The following is a 21,065-nucleotide window of genomic DNA, read 5'->3' as shown; positions in this document are numbered from 1 at the left end:
TGTTAGGATTATTCTATTCAATTTGATGGAAATTTACTATTAATTGTAATGCGTAAGTGCTTACTTTTTTTGAGTGTAGTGGAGAAAAAACATTGGCTGCAAAAATCGTGTGACATATATAGCCAATACAAAATTAAATGGCATTCACCCTGACTAAGGTTCAATCTTGTCACTATTTTAATGTTTTTATTCTAAATTGTATATATATATATATATATATATATATATATATATATATATATATATATATATATATATATATATATATATATATATAAAACCGGTTCTTCACCGGTTCTTTGACTAAGGGGCTTTATAGCACCTCTGAAGAACCGCTGAAGAACCTCTGAAGAACCGCTGAAGAAGCACTGAAGCACCAAAATTGGTGCTATATAGCACTAAAAAAGGTTCCCCTATGATTACGAGCCAAGAACCATTTTTGGTGCCATATAGAACCTTTTTTTTTTAGAGTGTATATATATATATATATATGATTGTCTTATAAATATACATTGTTCAAAGTACACTATTTTATTTTATCCAAAATAATTGGTCGACAAAAATTGCTTTAGAAAACAAGGTGGATGTTATTTCCATCGCTGGCCCCGCCCACTCATGAATATGCAAGCATCGCGAGTGTCGGCCACGCCCCTCCTCCGTGAACGCGCTGTATAGATGGAGCGTTCGCTCAGTCGCACTCGCAGCTTTTCCTCTCCAGCCCGTGGGCATTGTTGTAAAAACAGAAGGACAATACAAGAATAGAGTGGAGGATAATAGAGCCTCTAAAGGGGCATCAGGGAATCTGTCCTCTATTGGATCCGAGCGGCTCTGTCCTCGTGCATGAGGCACTATATGAGAGCCGTGTGTCGGCTGAACTTCTAGTTTCACAGCGAACAGACAGACAGAGGAGGCATGATCCTGAGACCGAGTCCAAGTTTTGCGGTGCTGTCCGTTCATGTGCTTTTGCGGTGCCTGTGGATGCGGGTACGTGCGCTTTGGCTTTTCATATGTGATGATGCTATCAGAACATTTATTAATGTATTGAAATTGAGATTTGAATGAGAGATGTCCTGTAGTTGGTGCTCATCTAAGTTTTTCTTGGATCTCACATTCAAAAGTTTTATAATTCTTTATGCACACAACAGATAGATAGATAGATAGACAGATAGATAGACAGATAGATAGATAGATAGATAGATAGATAGATAGATAGATAGATAGATAGATAGATAGATAGATAGATAGATAGATAGATAGATAGATAGATAGATAGATAGATTTAACCCACAAATGTCAAAGATTTGGCTAATATAGTAACTGTTTTCGTATGTTTTTGTTCCAGGTGTGTGAGGCATCGGGACATTTTGAGATGCAGGTTTTGTCCATGCAGAACGTGAACGGGGAGCTGCAGAGCGGCGCGTGCTGCGACGGCGCGCGAGCCGCGGCGGACCGCACATGCACGGCGGACGAGTGCGATACGTTTTTCCGCGTGTGTTTGAAGGAGTATCAGTCGCGGGTGTCCTCGGGAGGCCCGTGCAGCTACGGAAGCGGATCTACTCCGGTTATCGGTGGGAATACTTTTTCTGTCAAGCCCCTCGACAGCACGAGCGATAAATCGAGGATTGTGCTGCCCTTCAGTTTCGCGTGGCCGGTGAGTTGAAAAAGCTGATTTTGTTGGGAAATCATAATCTGATTAAACAAAACGGCTGAACATGGGATTACGGGAGACTGGGGCTAGTTGTCACACTCTTTTGTTTATGTGTGGGTGGGTCAAGGTTTATGTGTGACTATTTTAGACTATACTGAACATCCACACTGTTATTGACCATTACAAAAAAATAAGTTTTTGTGACAACATGCCCCCAACAGCAGGTCATGAAACTCTCTGTGACATCTTGCCCCGGTCTCCCCATACATAGGCTACGCCTTACCATTCCCATGAGGCGTCCGGCGTCACATTCTGTTTGTAAACACACAGTCGACATTTCCCAGGATTCTGATTACAAGCTGTTGTTTTGTGAGCTCCGGTTCTGGCCCCGTTCACGTGCTCCGTGCCATGGCATTCCTGCATGATGACGCTCAGGTTGGACAGGGGTCGTGTGTTACCCCACCCTATCCGGACAAAAAAGCAGGACAATGCGTTATTAAACACCTGAGTTTATCTCCAGCACCTACTGATGGACATTCAGAGGCTGTTTAACACACAATGGCCACAGGAAACGGCTTTAGATATCCAGTCAGGGCCACCATTGATCATTTAAAGGGGGGGTTATCTTTGTATCTCTGTATCTCTTAATGAAACCTAGAGAGGTGCCTACCTACCTAGACAGGATTTGTGGGCATCATATATCCAAAACGTGCCTATGATGCTGGTAAATTAATGCGGTTGGTCCACATGTTTTGAGGCACATTCAGTAATTCAACCTAAACTAAGCGTGCATTCAGATATGAGGAGGTTTTTATATGGGTCAGTTCGGATATGGATAACTAGGACAGAGTGGACAATATAATGCTGTTTGCAGAAATAATAAAATTCAAATGATTAAATCAACACTACAAAATAATACACGGTTATTGCCTCGTGCTGATCATTTCAAAATTGTCAGATTTCGGCCAATTGACCACCCAAGCTGATTTATTAGTCCAATATGATTGAGCAATATACAGTCGTTTAGCGCTGATTGCCATTGGCTGTACACTTGATTGGCAAAAGTGTTCCTCTGACAGCCTTGTCAATGAAATATACACATTTTTTGGGGGGTAATTTTGAGTAAAGATTGTGCAAAATAAGTGTTCATTTCAGTAATTTTATGTATGTCACATTTGATATATATTGACCAGAGACAGACCACCTTCCTCTGTAGTCTAGACATAATCAAGGATTGGATTACATAATCAAGCTCCTATCTAAAGTATACATCTTTATATTTGACATATTTTGTAATCAAGTTTAAAGTTGCCCTGCAGTCAATAATTTTATTCCTTAAAACTCATCGTTGATCACCAAAATGACGTTTAAACGTTTTTTTTTTCCTGCATGTGAAAAAAATGTCTTCATGCCTTAAAATAGCTTGAATGTACACCCTTGCTTTATTTAGTATACGCATATTCATGAATATGCAAATTAGCCCCGCCTCCACTCACTCACAAAGCTCACACATCCACTCGCTCAACTTTACTGTGGTAAACGCTGCACAAAGGTATTGCTCTTTACAACGGCGGACACATAACGTTAATTCATATGATTAATGTGTTGCTAATGTTACACAAACCAAGTTCCTTGCCTTCTAAAAATCAATATCTTTAGAAATGCTTTGAACGTCAGTGGAGAAAGGCATATAGTTCATCATAACATCGTAATATACGTCATATACACAATTCACCCACTACACTATATTGCTAAAAGTACTCGATTTTTCATATCAACAGAAAAATATACCGATGTGGCTCGCCTGCTTCAAAGCGGTCACAGTTAATGATATGTTAAAGCCCCGCCCACACATTGACGTGATTGGTTACAAGGTAGTTTGTGCCGGCAGAAACACCAGTGATTGGTTCTTTGGTTCACTGCAGTTTCAAGTAGAGAATATTCTTTGATATATATGTTGACTTTGACTCTGAATTTGCACATGGTTTGTCTTAAAGCATATTAAAAACACCACATAGACATAAATAACAAGTTTTCTATCTAAAGTGTACATCTATTTATTTTTCAGATTTATTTAATTATTTTAGTAAATATAGTGAAATTAGGTCAACTTTATGGTAATGAGCTATGATGCGGTTCGGCCGGCAACCAGGCAGCAACCAATGGGAATGTAGAAGTGCTCCGCTTGAGAGGATTCCAGAGAACGCAGTGCTGTAAACTTTGGTTCCGACCACATTAGTTCCCAAGCAAAATGGAGGAGAGGTTGATCATTGCTGTGGCGGGTTTGATAAAAAGGCGCGGAACACTATTTATAGGCAACATTTTTGCTGTAGAACGCTTGTTTTTCAGCGGGAATGCTATTAATTTGCTCAAAACAACACTGATTTGACCAATAGAGACAGAGCGACACGCGTCATAATCTGAAGACCACGCCCACTGGGGGGAAAACAATCAAACCGTCTCCATTGACTTTGCATTGCGGGAGGCTGCCTCCTTGTCATTTCGGACTAATAACAAAAAACTGAACAATGTATAAAAGCTGATATGTGACAAAGTGTACAGCAAACAAGCTAAACAACACCCAGAAGCAAAAACCCAGCAGTTTTTATAAGCTGTTGACCCAAAAAACGAGCGTTTAAGGACAAAAAAGTGGATTCAGGCCATTGAGACAGAGCGCGCGGGTCATATTACACTGAGAACTACGGCGACTAGAGGGGACAGTAAATATAATATATAATACTGACATTTGGATATTTGACTTAACAGTGACAAAATGTTTACTGCACACATAGACATATTGAGGCATACTGAGTGTCAGGATCCCAAAATTTACCCATTCTTCCTGCTGAAGCTTCACTTCGTATTGCCTGTATCCACTTTTGTCTCCTTAAACTCACGTTTTTTTTGGGTCGACAGCTTATAAAAACTTATGTCTGTGTTTTTTAGCTTGTTTGCTGTACACTTTGTCACATATCAGCTTTTAGACATTGTTCAGTTTTTTGTTATAAGTCCGAAATGACAAGAAGGAAGCCTCACACAATGCAAAGTCAATGGAGAGCGTTGGATTGTCCCCCCCCCCCCCCCCCCCGGTGTGGGCGTGGCCTAAATACGCTCTGTCTCTATTGCATTAATGCTGCACTTCAACCAGGACAGTTATTGTAATGTAGGCTGCACACAAATTAATGTTAATGTTAATTAAAGACCAAAGCTAGCAAACGTCTCCTATAATGCCGATCAACATGAATGTTTGCCTTGGCCCCTTTAAATATAGTTCAAAAAAAGACCAAGCATTCGATCTACGTCAAAGCGCCAGCGCGTCCACAAATCTTTCTACAGCGTCGTTGGCAGAGCGAATTTTGTTCGCACAATAAGTTCTGACACAACACTGACTTTAGCAACTGTCTTGATAACTTCGGGTATGTCAAATCTTTGAAGTGACTCCTATGAGCGCAGAATTGTGACAAATATTGCCCTAGAGTGACGTAAAAGTCGCATGAATTCCAATATGACCGTTCAGACTGAGGTCGTATCCGACCTGTATCGGATTTAGGACCACATATGGAAGTGGCCCAAATCAGAATAAAAAAGATCAGATTTCATGTGGTTTGTGCCGAAAGTCATGTGAGCAAAAAAAAAACCATTGGATTTGGGCCACATTTACCTGCAGTCTGAACTCAAAGTCAGTCGGTCAACCACTAGACTCACTGAAAATCTCTTTATCAGTCGACCACTACTTTTTTTAGAACGGCGCCCAAGGCTGATCTGATTCTGGCGTCCATTTTTCTCTCTTCTCAATCTGAATGGTGGAATTGTTTTCGCCGAAGCCCATGTTTACTTTCACAACTCATAAGACCGAGCCGTCAATACGAGGTCAAAGCGAGTCAGTCTGATAGTCCAATTAGGGCCCGTTTCCGTGGCAGCCGCGCTCAAACATCTCACCCCCTGCCCACGTGGATCAGAGCGGTCTAGACCTGCCTCACAGCCGCTCTGAATGGACATTAATTAGACATTGTCATCTTGCATGCTTTCTTTTCCGTCACAAGTCTACCTAGCAATTGAACTGGATGCTGGATTGTGGGACGGCGGTTCAACAAAGCGGGTTCACAAAGAAACGCAGGGGGTCTTTGCATGAGTGTGTGTGTGTTCCGATCCGTCTGTTGTTCGTTTTTGCATCATCAGCAGTGGTCAGATGAAAATGCAGTGTGTGTATGCATGTTTAGGACAGTGTCTTGGTAACCAGCGTCCCGCTGTTAGTGAACTTGGAGACGCTGAAGACTAGAGAGCTTCAACTGTTACTGTAGATATTTCACTTTTGTCTAATATGCCCTAAATTCAGCAAAGAACCATTTTCACTGTATAAGGTTCTTTGTTACATTTGATAGATTTTCAGATCCATATATTGATCTCTCAGTCATAATAACATCCTGTTTGTCCAGGTGAAACTAAAAAAGTTTTGATTAGGGCTGTGCGATATAATGAATATTCACAATTTATATAAATTTTTTTGGTAAGTTTGATTCAGTTCTGTGAATCAAACTGTCCGTTTCAATGATTCAGTTTGTGGAATTTCATGGAGAAATATGTAGTTAATATAACGCTGTTCAGTGCTATTTATTTATGTTGGTGCATATAGATGAAAATATGAAATAAATAGTCTGGTAAATTAGTGAAAAACATTTTTAAATATTTCGAATCTCATTGGTTACAATCACTATTTGGTTGAAATGATGTTTTTTTCTAACTGATAGAACTCTCAGTTTAAGCCATTACAGATGAAATGCACACATAGAGATATAAGTATTGAATATGGTCAAACAAACATCTCCGAGTGTGTGAAGTGAGGGCTGTCGGAGAGGTTCTTCATGTCTTTCTCAGACCATCTCCAGTTCAAATCACTGAGGTGTCACTTGTGTCTTTCTGTGTGAGTTTGAACTTTGAATGGCCTGCATGCGTGCAGCTCCAGCCCAAGCTACACACATTCGTCTGAATTTACCTTCGCTTGTGTGTGTGTGTGCGTGTGTGTGGATGGATTAGAGCTCATAAAGGCCCATAGATCCCTCAGACTGGCAGGAAGAGCCGGCATTGTTGGTGTGTGTGACGTGAGGTCATCATCTCCCTGACAGAGTCAATGTTTCTGCTGTCTGTTCTCAGAATCACACTCATATTCTGAGAGTCTTTCTCTGTTAGTTTCAGTTTTTTTCCTCAAACATTGTGTCGAAGATTTTCTCATGCATTCTTTCACTCTCCTGTCTGTCCTGTTACTTATCTTTAATCGAGACAGCGAAAGTAGTTCAGTGATGTCTGCTGATAAAGCGAAGAGTGATCAATCATTAGTGTGTATTAATGTTCCTCAAACATTCTGGAAATGTTTGTTATACACCCTGTGTATGGAAGTTCTGCGTTAATTCAGCTTGAATGCATTCGAACTTTGTTTCATAGATAGTTTCAGGCTTATTAATAAAAACTCAGTCAGTACCTTTTTTTTTAAAGACATTTATAATTTTATTCAGCAAGGACACATTAAATTGTAAAAAAAGACATTTTTCACCAAAGAACGCTGAAAAAACGATCAGTTTCCACAAAAATATGAAGCAGCACAACTGTTTTCATCAATGATAATAATCATAAGTGTTTCTTGAGCATAAAATCCTCATATTTGAATGATTTCTGAAGGGTCATGTGACACTGAAGACTGGAGTAATGATGCTGAAAATACAGATTTGATTATTCCTCAATATTACAGTTTTTTTCTGTATTTTAATCAAATAAATTCAGCCTTGATGAGCAGAAGAGGCAATAAAATATGATAAAATACCTTTTGAAAGGTAGTGTGACTGTGTTTGGTTTTTGTAAATTTTAGACTTTAATATTAAAGTATACTTGTTTACATTTTTATTTTATTTTTTGTATTTTTTTACATTTTACACTTTTAAATCCCATAGACTTTAATGTATAGAATATTCTGAAATGTAACAAACAGTGATGGCATATTATATGCATATTGAATTGTGATTGGTTCCCTGGCCTGCATATAATTAACCATTTAGCTCTACAATTAGTGCAAACCTTTTGGTGAAATATTACGTGAACATCGGTTTATTATTTTTAACTGCAGGCCAGGGGGTCGTCCTTATTGTATTCCATTGGATCATTGTGAATGAAAATAAGATGAACATTTTAAAATTTAACGTGTTTTCTTTGGAGTGTGTATTGATGTTTTCATGTCTTTTCTTTCTTTCAGAGGTCGTATACATTGATTGTGGAGGCTTTGGATTTCAATAATGACTCAAGCACTGGCAGTAAGTATCACACTTACACACACACACACACACACACACACACACACACACACACACACACACACACACACACACACACACACACACACACACACTTTGTTCTGTATGTTTGAAGAGAGTACAGTCAGTGAGTGACAATGAGATTGAGAGTGTGTAAAAGCAGCATGCTGCTTGTGTGTATTTGCGTGCATTTGTGTGTGTGTGTGTGTGTTGTGGATGGCTGGCAAACACATCCTGTTACTAAACCGCTGCTTGCACCTGCTTGCATTCATCAGTCTTTTAAACACATTTTTATAAGCATGAGACACACACGCACACAAAGAGAGCAGTGAAAAAGTAGGACATTTGGGTTATTACTTGCAATAGTTTTGTACACAAACAAAGATGTAACGTGTGGTCATTATTTATTTAATTCCGATCTAAGTGAGCGATGTTACTGTGCCAAATATGAACAGGAGTGCAAATATTGACTTGTATTTAACACCAGTGTGTCAAGTAGCCTTTAGCACGGGTCCAGCTTCTGTAGTGCACCGTTCATTAACACACACACACACACACACACACACACATTAGTACATGAAACAGCTGTAAGCATAACCAATTAAATTACTATTTTATTTGCTATTTAACTAAGTTTTCAAGTACTCATATTAATTCTCATGCTAATAATAATACTCATACTAATTCTGCTGTATATAGTATACTGTGCATAATTAATAAACTGGGCATACTTTTTGCTGTTATTTTCCTTCATTTTATATATGTAAATATTTACTATGACAGCTTTCCCTCTTGCACAATGGTGTGATGTTTCCAGCGTCATGCGGGAGTGTGAGGGTCCGTCCCGCTCTCAGGTAAACAGCGAGGAGAGGTAACAGTGAGATCTCAGGTTTGGCAGCCTGACACTGATGCCTTTCCTCCTGTATTTCTGAAGGACAGGTTTGGGTCAGGACAGTTAGTTCTGTTCTCATAAACCACGAGCCGCACACACTTCACACGCTCCTCTCACAATTTATAGCCCTTCGGCCAAATACCTCACCGCTGTGCTGGATACTGGCCTGCCCTGAAAAAATTACTACGGTATTTCTCTGCACATAAGAACAATAGTAAACAAAGAACGATACACTGCTCTTAAAGGGACAGTTCACCCCAAAGATCATAATTTACTTAACCTCCTGTCACACACGAACACAATAAAACAGATATTACAGAAAACATTTTTATTCTACTTTTCTTTAGTGTGTAATGTTGCGGTTTGAGCATGAAAAAGTTCTGCAAAGCAAAGTCAGTTAGTCTCTGTATTAGTGCACACTGTTTCTGAACTCCCTGAAATGCCCTGAAACACCTTCCGGGAAAGAACACGTCACAATATTCCTCATTTCAATAATTCCCGTCCAAGACAAACGCAAATGAAGGGGAGAGGCTCAGTTATGGTAAGGGGCGTGACATTTCCCAAACACACTCAAAGCGGTTGACCAATCACAACACACTGGTCCAGCGGACCAATCAGAGCACACTGTGCTTTTCAGAAGGAGGGGCTTCATAGAGACAGGAACTACACAGAGTGTTACTGACATACTGGGAAAAGAGGTGCTGCAACAATGAAGAATATGATAAAAAATAATGTTTTTTGAACATTCAAGCATGAAAGCCTATTCTAGTGGACTCCAAAAACTAAATCGAGACTTGTGAAAGGGCATAATATGGCCTCTTTAAGCAGAATCTCTGAGCTGCTATTTCCATGCAACAAAATGAGTTGGTGATTTTATACTATCAAGCTCCTAAAAGGATCAAAGGATAACATTTAGGAATATATCTGTCATGCTGAGCTGTTCAAAAGACTTAAATTATGTTAATTAAATACTTTAATTGTGCTTTTTGTCATTTTGTAGACTATAAATAATAATTTACATTCAGCCTAAACTCTCCTTTTGTGTTTCATGGGGTCATAGCATATCAGAAAGCTTTCACCTTAAAGCCAGTACACAAATCCGCTTGTTTGCGAACAGTCTGAGTGTGCGTGTCAGAGTTGCGTAAGCTAGTGCCATAGTTTCACAGTCACGCCGAACACAAGCGTAATTCAACCACAGCTGCTCCAATTCTCCCTGTCTCTCTCTCCTGTAGGCATTAATGGACAAGTAATAGAGAAAGCGGTCCAGTCGGGCATGATCAACCCAAACCGGCAGTGGCAGCTTCTGAAGCACAACGGCCCCGTGGCTCAGTTCCAGTACCAGATTCGGGTGACCTGCGATGAGCATTACTTCGGCTTCGGCTGCAATAAGTTCTGTCGGCCAAGAGATGACTTCTTCGGCCACTATACCTGCGATCACAATGGCAACAAGACCTGCTTGGAGGGATGGGCTGGCCCAGAGTGCAACACTGGTAAGGGGCGGGGCATTGATAGTGGCCACATATTTATGGATTTTGCTAGATGTACACTACCGTTCAAACATTTAGGGTCTGAAAGACATTTTAAATGTTTTTGTAAGAAGCACCTTCTGCTCACCAAGCCAAGCCTATAGTTTAAACAGTAATAATGTGAAATTTGATTACATTTTAAAATAAATTACATTTTAATATATATACAAATAGAAATATTTGAATATATATATTAAAATGTAATTTATTCCTGTGATCAAAGCTGAATTTTCAGCATCATTACTCCAGTCTTCAGTGTCACATGATCCCACTTATGATGATTTGATGCTCAATAGATATTTAATATTATTATCAATGTGGAAAAAAGTTGTGTTTTGATGAATAGAAAGCTCATTAAAGTTTTATAACAGCATTTATTTGAAATAGAAAGATTTTAAATGACTTTACTTTTACTAAAAATTGGAATTTCCACTTATACAATTTATGTTTATGTAAAGTAATGTACATTTATGTACTGAATGTACATTTTATAACTTTTTTATAATTTTATAACCTTTGTACTTGGTTGCAAACTCTTCTTTTTTTAAAGAGAATTGTTTATAAAGTGTGGGAATTGGATTCAGGCTCGGCCAGACTTATAATGGCTCTGTATCATTGACCTCATAGGGATATTGTTATTTGAGAATGTCACTATCACAACAAAGCTTTGGCTCTCTCAGACACACACACACACACAGCATCCCGTCTGACGGCTAGTGTGTGTTAGTGTTTGATACGGTGTGGGTTTGCGACAGTATTAGGGTGGATTTTATCTCTGTAATAGTGTTTATTCCCTCATTCATTCCCGCATGAAGAAACATGAGTGGAGGGGAGGAGAAATGACATCATGTTGGCAGAGTGTGTGCGATGATTTTCAGAGCGGCTGAAATGGCGTGATGAGAGAGAATTGCTGAGATCACACAGATGGAGCTGATAGCAGTAACCATATTCTCTCTTCCTCTCTTGTTTTCTTAGCGATCTGTAAGCAGGGCTGTAGCACAGAGCATGGCTCCTGTAAAGTGCCTGGAGACTGCAGGTAACTTATAGCATTTATTTACACAGAAAATGCTTTGAATGACTCTGTTCCAAAACCAGGTGAGCTGCCTCGCTGTCTGCTGTACAAATAAAGCATGCTAACTAAAAAGAGTAGAGCCTTATAAATAGACACAAACAAAGCCTTTTTTTGGCCTACTCATTATTAGGGATGTGCCCGGAGGCAAATACCTTATACGGAAAGGCACGGATAATGAATAACGCATTCTATGGAACCCCTAAACGGACATGGTGATGGAAAAAATATGAGATGGGAGATATATTAATATATTTTAATGCCTTTGCATTCACTCGCAAAAGTTTCTCGGGGGAACGCGAACATTTGCGAGCGAATGCAAAAGCATTGAAGCATAATTTCTGAAATCCTTTCTATGTCGGCAGCTCACTAGGAATTGCAACAGAGCCACATTACATCAGTGTTACAAAATGTGTGTGTCTTATATTCAGAGGTGATGATCTGCCCTTCACAGGTGTCTGTACGGCTGGCAGGGAGAGTATTGTGACCAGTGTATTCCACATCCCGGTTGTGTGCACGGCACATGCGTCGAACCCTGGCAATGCCTGTGTGACACCAACTGGGGAGGGCAGCTCTGTGACAAAGGTATTCTGTTCTGTTCACTTCTATTCTGTTCTGTTCTCTTCTCTTCAGCTTTGCTCATTTGTTGAGTTGTTTTATCTGATTTAGACTTGAACACCTGTGGCACGCGGCAGCCTTGTCTCAATGGCGGCACCTGCAGTAACACCGGACCAGACAAATACCACTGTGCCTGTCCTGATGGCTACTCTGGACAGAACTGTGAGAGAGGTGGGTCACACACACACAAACAGACACACCTCACATGAGTGATGTCCACTGTAAACATCCGGTATAAAAAAAGAAAATGATGGGCGGGGGGATGAGGACTCCTGATTGAACTTTGTGACATGAGCTCAGCTTCGTTTATTTAGGGCCAGATTTACTAAACTGGGCAAATTAACGTGAGAACGCAATTCCAGCAAATTAAAGGGTTAGTTCACCCAAAAATGAAAATTCTGTCATTAATTACTCACCCTCATGTCGTTCGACACCCGTAAGACCTCCGTTCATATTCGGAACACAAATGAAGATATTTTAGTTGAAAGCTGATGGCTGAGAAAGGCTTCAGACAGGCCTCCATTGGCATTCAGTACACTTATACTCCCAAGACCGATAAAAGGCACTTAAAACGTCGTTACAAAGTCCATCTCACCACAGTGGCTCTACAATAATCTTACGATGCGACGACAATAGTTTTTGTGCGCAAAAAAAAATCTAAATAACACCTTTATCCAGCTTGTTACTGCCTTCCGTGTGTGCCTCCACGACGCTGGCGCGAGAATATGACGCAGATCCGGTGTTCGGACACATGACCCAGAAGCGATTTGTTTACAATCAGAGGAAGACGCGCGTGTCTAAGCTGTTGGATTCTACATTGATCGTGCTTTAGGTCTCGGCGTAGTTCTCAAAATGGGGCATAAGTGTGCATTTCATGGATTCCCGAACCCCGGCGCTACGTCATATTCTCGCGCATGCGTCGTGGAGGCACACACGGAAGGCAATAACAAGCTGGATAAAGGTGTTATTTAGATTTTTTTTTGCGCACAAAAACTATTGTCGTCGCATCGTAAGATTATTGTAGAGTCACTGTGGTGAGATGGACTTTGTAACGACGTTTTAAGTGCCTTTTATGCGTCTTGGGAGTATAAGTGTACTGAATGCCAATGGAGGCCTGTCTGAAGCCTTTCTCAGCCATCAGCTTTCAACAAAAATATCTTCATTTGTGTTCCGAATATGAACGGAGGTCTTACGGGTTTCGAACGACATGAGGGTGAGTAATTAATGACAGAATTTTACCAGTTAGCTTCTGGTTAAAAACATGCTTTTTTGGCGGTAAATAATTTAGAAAATACCAGTAAATTGATGAACGCAAAGCTTATTAAATCACCTGCATAATATATTATTTAAATAATGTCCTCCCATGAATTTTGAGTCTAAAAGGGAAACTCCTACAAATGCATATGCAATAAGGTCAGCCGCAAAAATAACCCCGTCCACGCCTTTTCAGCGCTAATTTTTCACTGCGTGTCTTTAGTAAATTCTGACAGTAGTATTTTAACGCCAAAAAAACATTAGTAAATCTGGCCCTTAGAGTATTATGAAACACAAAACCTGAAGATTTCTCCATATTAACACTACAGTTTAAACGTTTTAAGATTTTGAAAATATCTTTTAAAAGAAGTCTCTTTTGCTCACCAAGGCTGCATTTATTTATAAATACAGTAAAATGTAATTTAATATGAATTTGAATATATTTAAAATGCAATTTATTCCTGTGATCAAAGCTGTATTTTCAGCATCATTACTCCAGTCTTCAGTGAAATCATGCTCAAGAAACAATATTATCAATGTTGAAAACAGTTTAATATGCTGCTTCATATTTTTGTGAAAACCATGATACATGTTTTCAGGATTCTTTGATGAATAGGACGTTTATTTGAAGAAAAAGAACAGCATTTATTTAAAATAGAAATTAAAAATGACCGTCACTTTTAATCAATTTAATGCATCCTTGCTGAACAAAAGTATTAATTATGGTGAAAAAGAAAAACTAACCCCAAACTTTTGAACACTAGTGTATGTATTTGATGAGAGGAATATTCCACATTCATGGAAGATCTGGAGAAAAGAAAAAACGTCCTGGATAAAATACTGATTTATTCGAATTTTCCAAAGAGAAGAAAGTTGTTCATCAATGGTTTGACAGATGTTTTCTTGAGTGCACGATTTGTATGTTTTTGATTCGAATCGCTCGTGTTGCTTATCAGCGAGTCGTCAAATTAAGCATGTATCATGTTGCCGTTCATACCGTCCAACTGGCAAGAAACTCAATTTTATTTACTCGCCAAAGCCAGTTTTTACTCACATTTGGCACTTGGCGAGGGTTCATTTTGGACCTTGCTTGTCAGTGTTGCATATTTCTCTTTTTTCGATTCATCCTGGATTCTGTGATCTGTCGGAGATTTGTTCAGTCAGTAAAAGAGAGACGATGCCCTGCCAAAAATGCACACATACACTTGAAATACCAATCAAGCAGTCGGTGTCCTGGCCAAGCCAAAGAATGCAGAGTGCATTAATTTGATTTGAGCAGAAAAATCCATCACATCGTGTGCACGCTCCATCGCATAATGTGTGTTGGAAAAATAGCTCTGGTTGGTTTGGCATGATGTGTCTCCTGTCAAACACACTTCACCAGGCCGTCCAGGACTCAATAATAGAGATCTTTTCTTGTTCTGCTGTTTTCGTTTTGTTCTGGTGTGCATCGGTTTTTTGTTGACCCTTTTTCTTGTCGTGTCTTGTTGGAAATTAATGCTCACAGCCTCTTGCTACACTCCTCTGTTTTTGTTGGTGGTCTCTGTTCGGTGTGAGAAAGGCCAAAGGGGCTTTCCCGTCCACTGACTGATCTGATAAAGAGCGATAGACCGAGGAGAGGGAGTGACTGGGAGATTGAAAGGGGGAAAACCAAGACGTGACCCTGCCTGACTGCCTGTGAACTCTTAAGAGAATATGATTTTGATACAATAAAACCGATACTGATTCTTCTCTCTGTCAATTTAACATTCAGTTGATCCTTTGCTAAAATCACCCCCCTCGGTTAACAAAAGCTTAACAAAACGCCCCATGATTTCTGAACTGGTGAACTGCAGATTTCAGTAAAGCTTTCCAAACACACAAGACTTCCATATGCATACATTAGAAAACTGCAGAATATAATGTGAAATGTCAGTTCAATCATGACAACTCTCTGAATAGTTTTAGCATGTTATTAAATATGGCAATGTTGATGTATTTGGTCTTGGTGGACTAGATCTGCTGCTACTGCTAATAGATACACAGACACGCTGACATGAGCGTGTAAGATCTGCTGCTGCTGCATAAATCATACATTAATCCTGTAGCTGATCTAGGCAGGTGGAGCTGGGGAGGTGGAGGGGTTCAGAGGAACTCTGATAGCTGCTGCAGGACCAGTTTACAGAGAACTCTGAACCAGATTATTTAAATGTCGAGCAAGCAATCTCATTGGCTGCAGGATCAGCAGAGGCCAATCAGCTTGTGCCGTGCGATAATAATGTGATTGCGTGCGGATTGGATGTAAAGGACAGATCAGTCCCAATCAGAACTATTGAAATTACTGATATATTATTGATATAACTGTACATTTGTATTGCCAAAGCATTGTTATATAAGTAAAAAGTGAAGTGGCAATAGTGTAAATGGAGTAAACAAAACTAAATTAATTTAATTAATTAATTAATTAAAATGAGCTATGTTGTACGGCTAAATTTAGTCATGTACAGTCAGCAGATCATATAAATAAAACATTGCAATCAGGACCCTGACATCAGTGTTATTTTAGCTTTACTAATTTACAATTATAGCAATCATTAATATTAATTAATTAATAGCTTTTATTTTTAGATTTTCAGTTTTCATTTTAATTTTTGTTTATAATTTAAGCTTTGTTTTTGTCATTATTATTATTATCTCAATCTCTATTTAGCTTTCATTTATTTTCCCTTTAGGTTTTGTAACTTTAGTACTTATTTATGTACTTACTTTAAGTAACTTAAACACCTTAAACTTATTTTATTTCAGTTAGTTGCAAAGGGAACATTTCTAAATGTAGTTGAATTTTTCATGTCATATTTATATTATATTTTATTTCAGTGTTATTTTTTTATATTAAAAATAACGATTTTTAATAGTTTTAGTTTAGTGCTGCTAGAACAATAGCAACTGATATGAAGTGGCTAATAACTAATTCAATAAATATTGAGTTTACATGATTCTATTACGTGTGTAGAAAGAGACCGTGGAGCCATAAAATGACACGAAACAGGCCTATAGCGCTGCTTGAACAGAAGGAGAGTTTGTCATTGTTTGGCGAATGTGTGGTCCATGTGTTTTATTTTGGGGTAGAATGTCTGTGTATTTTGTGCATTCCTTCATAAAATGCTGTTCTGTCTCAGTTTTGCTTTGATTGTGTGTGAGCACGACATTATAATATTTCTCTCTCTGGCTCTCTATATCAGCGGATAATGCCTGTCTGTCTGAGCCGTGTTTGAACGGAGGCAGTTGTGTGGAGTCCAGTCAGGGATTTGAGTGCCAGTGTGCGCCGGGTTGGACAGGACCGTCCTGCAATATCAGTAAGCCTTCTCTACAACGTTTCAAACTGCTCAGATTTGCCTTCAGACATTAAAAGACTTACATTGAAAGAGAGCGCCGAGCCATATATAGAAACCAGAGTGTCATATAGACATGGAGGTGGGCTCTTTTGACACAGTTACATTAGTAACATTACAGTGATATGTACCACTCTTACTTATGTCATATATTTTAAGGGAAACATCTGAGACAAAGATTTGATACTTAAATGAAACTCAGAACTTCAGGAGTCTCTTTAAATATGATGCCAATCTCCTCTGGGTTTTTCCCTCTTCCTCTTCCTCAGATGAAGATGACTGCAGTCCAAACCCGTGCAATCACAGCGGCGTGTGTGTGGACCTGGTGGACGGTTTTAAGTGCATCTGCCCGGTGCAGTGGACCGGGAAGACGTGTCTCATTGGTGAGAGTCTCTTCTTTACCCCTCTCTGTGCCTCCTCTACAGCACTCCCTCTCTTTCTTTGAGTCAGGGTGTGTTTGTCCAAAAATCCAATTTCCGTGGTAACCGAGTCCGCTTTGGAAGAATTTAAGTAACAGACCACCATGAGACCCCACCGCTGTTTCATACTAGAGTGCATTTACAGTCCATTAACACACACACACATAGTCATACAAATTCCTCAGGGACGTTTGGCTGTATGTGTATCTGTCTGATTGTAATTTAGACTACTCTCATGCTGATTTCTGTTGTCATTTTTGGCCCAGATGCTAATGAGTGTGAGGAAAGCCCATGCATCAATGCCCACTCTTGCCGGAATCTGATTGGCGCATACTTTTGCGAGTGCCTCCCTGGTTGGACAGGACAGAATTGCGACATCAGTAAGTATTTCATGGCAGTCAGAGACTGACTTCTTATAACTGGACACAGAACGCAGTTTTGCTGTTAAAGACGTGAGACTGAATGAAAAAACGGCAATGTCTAGTGACACGATTTTTTAAAAGTTGAAGTTCTTTTAACTTGTGCGCCACGCTTTTAGAGCGCCCAGTCATGCGCGAGGCGCGAGCACAATGGTTAAAGATGCCCGTCTAGTGCGTTTACATTAAAAAACGATGGAAAAGTAGGGCAGTGGAATGGAAAAACGCATACTGTGTGAACGGCCCCATTGGAGCTCTAAAAGATGAGGAGTGTGCTCATGGTCAACAAGTCAGGGTACCTGCGGGGTCTTAAAAAGTCTTAAATGTCTTGCATTTAAAAATCTAAATTTTAGGCCATAAAAAGTCTTACATTCGCTGAAGTATTGAGTTCTAGATGAGTTCGTAAATAATTTTAAACAGGTCTTAATGTTCCATGTAACGCTACCTCTATTGTTCATGTAATCTACCACTGGACCAGCCTTTTTTTGAAGCCAAGATTTTGATGCAAATTTCTGGAAATGTCATTTTGATATAAAAAAAAAAATCACAATTTATATATATATATATATAGTGAAATCCTAGTGGGATTGAGCTATGAGGAAGTGCAAGTTTACTCATACTTTGTTTAATTTGAATTAATTAATTTGCTTTGCAATTAATTTTGTGATTCTGCATTTCCTTTGTATGTTTTTTTATTGCGTCATCTTAAATGTAATTTATAATGGTCTTAAAAAGTCTTAAATTTGACTTGGTGAAACCTGCAGATACCCTGCAAGTGTGTTTCCGAATAAAACGGCACAATTATATCAAGATGCTTCAATATCTTATAAAAGTGTTGGGTAGAAAGTTATGATATTACTCAGTGTTGTTATTATTATAACTTAAAACTATAAAAAAAAACAATTCCAATTGAAATAAAATATATTAAATTATAGTAATAAAATATAATGTTAGATAAATAACTTGAACTTAAAAAAATTTACTTTAAAAGTTGAAATAACTAAGTTTAAGTTAGTTATATGTACTAAAATGACAAATTAAAATTGGAAATAAAATCAATTAAAGCTAAGTATAAATATTTTTTTAAAAATTACAAAAGCACAAAATCATTAAAACTAAAATTAAATGAAAATATAAAAATAAAAGCTAATTAAAAATATTAAATACTATAATGGTATATAAATTATACAAAATAACACTAATACTGCTGAAATATGTTCAGCTGTTTTCAAAGCTGTCCATTATTTTTGTCCTATTTTTCCAACAAGTAGTGGTTTATTGTGACAAACGCAAGTTCTTTGAAATGAATCCGCTCCAAAAAATGGATTCACCAAATCGTCGAGTCATCATTCTAGTTTTCCTACTAATCCCAGCATGACATTTGAGCAATCTGTAGTACAGACATGGATGATAATATCTCACATTGTGCAGGTGGTTGAGAAGAGTTTTTGACAGTGACCTGACCACACTTATAATTTTCAATTATGAATGAATTCCTGTACACTTACATTGAAGGAGGAACTTGAGCAATATCTAGATACCAGAATATCAGACTTGGCAACCACCTAGAAACTGCTTTGCCATTTGTCTGTTAGTTTATTCAATATTATGGCTAATTCTATTAGCGTTCAGCTGCTCAAAGAGTCTAGGACTCTCAGCCTTCTCTGTTTCACATGTTTTACCTCGATTAAACCCAGGATTTTGCGCCCTAAAATCAGTGTGCGGGAAATGCAAAAAAGTGTGCATAGATCTGGGCCTGATATGGAGCCTAATGTTGCTTTCTTGGCGTGATTTATGAAATGTGAACTGATATTTTGATGGATTACCCCCCGCAGATGTCAACGACTGCCATGGACAGTGTCTTAACGGAGGGCTGTGTAAGGTAAGGACTCCGATGTTTCCATTGGTTTTGGCAGAGGTGAAAGCACCCCAGACTCTCGTTCTCCTTGTCTACCGCTCCGTTTCTATCACCTCCATCCATTCTTGTTTAAAAATAGCAGAAGCTGAGTCATGCTTTGGAGAATGTACATAAAGACAAAGTGGTCAAAAAGACAGAGTGAGTTTGTAAAACGATCAGATTACCATAAACATTCTTGTCTCCTGCCCTTGTCTCCTATTCATTGTTTTTGTGCTCTTTTTGTATACTTTCTTCACTCGCTCTCAGCGCTGTAGTCCAGGCGGATACTTGTACAGCTGGAATGCATTAGGACATTGTCTGAGCCAGTTAGCTATAAAAACACAGCGAGTAAAGTCCTAATCAGTACTGACAATACCGTGTTTGATTTGATCAAATGCAACATGTTGTAATGGACTTTAGGATATTAGTCCCTTAGACTGCAAGACAGTAAAATATCCTTAACTAGGGGTGGCCGATGTTGTTTTTGCATACACCTCACAAAATTGTTGTTGGTTTTATACTTAAAAGAAAAAATGTGTCAGTGGGCTAAGAAAAATTAGCTTCAAGATATATTCTATGAAAATATGTCTTATCTAAAACATGAATACAATTAATAATTATTTTACTGTGTAGCAAGTAAGAATTATTATTATTAATCATATTTATTAAGTAATAATATAAATTATTAACCATCATTATTATTATTAACATTATGTTAGCAATAATTATTACCTTAATCTGTATGAAATAATAATAAATTTATTATTAACATATAATAATAATAAATAATATTATTATTCAATTTTACAAATTATTATTATTATTGCTAATATTGTTTTACTGTATAACAAGAATGAAGAAAATGTATAAATAATTATTAAATTATATGAGTTATTGCCAACATCATTATTATTATGAATAATCTGTAATCTTAATCTGTGTGAAATAATAATAATAATTATTATTATTATTCAATTTTACAAATTATTATTATTTTACTGTAAGAATTAAAAATATATATAAATAATGATTAAATATTATTATTAATAAATATTACTATTATTTTACTGGATAAGAATATATAAAATAAATAAATAATAATATAAAATATAATACAAATAATATAAAATAACATAATATAAATAATTATTAAATCATATGAATTATTTTCAAAATTGTATTATTAATTACAATAATTATTGTTATTAATGTTGACAGTAATTTATTATTTATCATCTTAATCTGTATGAAATAATAATATAATTATTATTATTATGATTATTCAAATTGTTATTATTTTACTGTAACAGGTAATTATATGTAGAAAATATATAAACAATTAAGGAATATTATTAAAAATAATTGTCAACATCATTATTATTGCAATTAATGTTGCAATAATTATTTTCATCTTAATCTGTATATAATAATAATTATTTTAACAATAATAATTTCATGACAAATTAGTATTATTATTTTACTGTATAACAAGTAAGAATTAAGAAAATATATAAATAATTATTAAATATCATTAGTAATAATTGTCAGCATTATTATTATTGTTAATAATAATAATTATTGTTATTCTATTTTACAATATATTATTATTATTGTTGTCATTATTAATGGTATTATTGTTTAATACTGATTAGTATT

General features: G+C 37.5%; 1 protein-coding gene across 2 annotated transcripts in view; it reads left to right on the top strand.

The window, feature by feature from the left end:
• The first annotated feature begins 666 nt into the window (after nt 1–666).
• The window catches only part of jag1a (jagged canonical Notch ligand 1a), a 32,967-nt gene continuing 12,568 nt past the window's right edge, over nt 667–21,065 (top strand). Inside the window, exons 1-11 of one of the 2 annotated variants that reach the window (XM_079812701.1) lie at nt 667–984; nt 1,343–1,651; nt 7,890–7,947; nt 10,072–10,329; nt 11,341–11,401; nt 11,889–12,019; nt 12,104–12,223; nt 16,528–16,641; nt 16,947–17,060; nt 17,363–17,476; nt 19,348–19,394. In XM_079812701.1, the coding sequence (XP_079668827.1) occupies nt 913–984; nt 1,343–1,651; nt 7,890–7,947; nt 10,072–10,329; nt 11,341–11,401; nt 11,889–12,019; nt 12,104–12,223; nt 16,528–16,641; nt 16,947–17,060; nt 17,363–17,476; nt 19,348–19,394 (1,398 nt within the window). In that variant the 5' untranslated portion in view covers nt 667–912. The remainder of the gene's footprint in view (nt 985–1,342; nt 1,652–7,889; nt 7,948–10,071; nt 10,330–11,340; nt 11,402–11,888; nt 12,020–12,103; nt 12,224–16,527; nt 16,642–16,946; nt 17,061–17,362; nt 17,477–19,347; nt 19,395–21,065) is intronic. The other variant, XM_079812702.1, reaches the window with a different exon arrangement.

This window comes from Gobio gobio (assembly GCF_949357685.1).
Source record: "Gobio gobio genome assembly, chromosome: 3".
In the NCBI taxonomy this organism is placed as follows: domain Eukaryota; kingdom Metazoa; phylum Chordata; class Actinopteri; order Cypriniformes; family Gobionidae; genus Gobio; species Gobio gobio.
The sequence above is the reverse complement of the archived record's forward strand: the minus strand, read 5'-3'. Positions and strand labels throughout refer to the sequence as shown.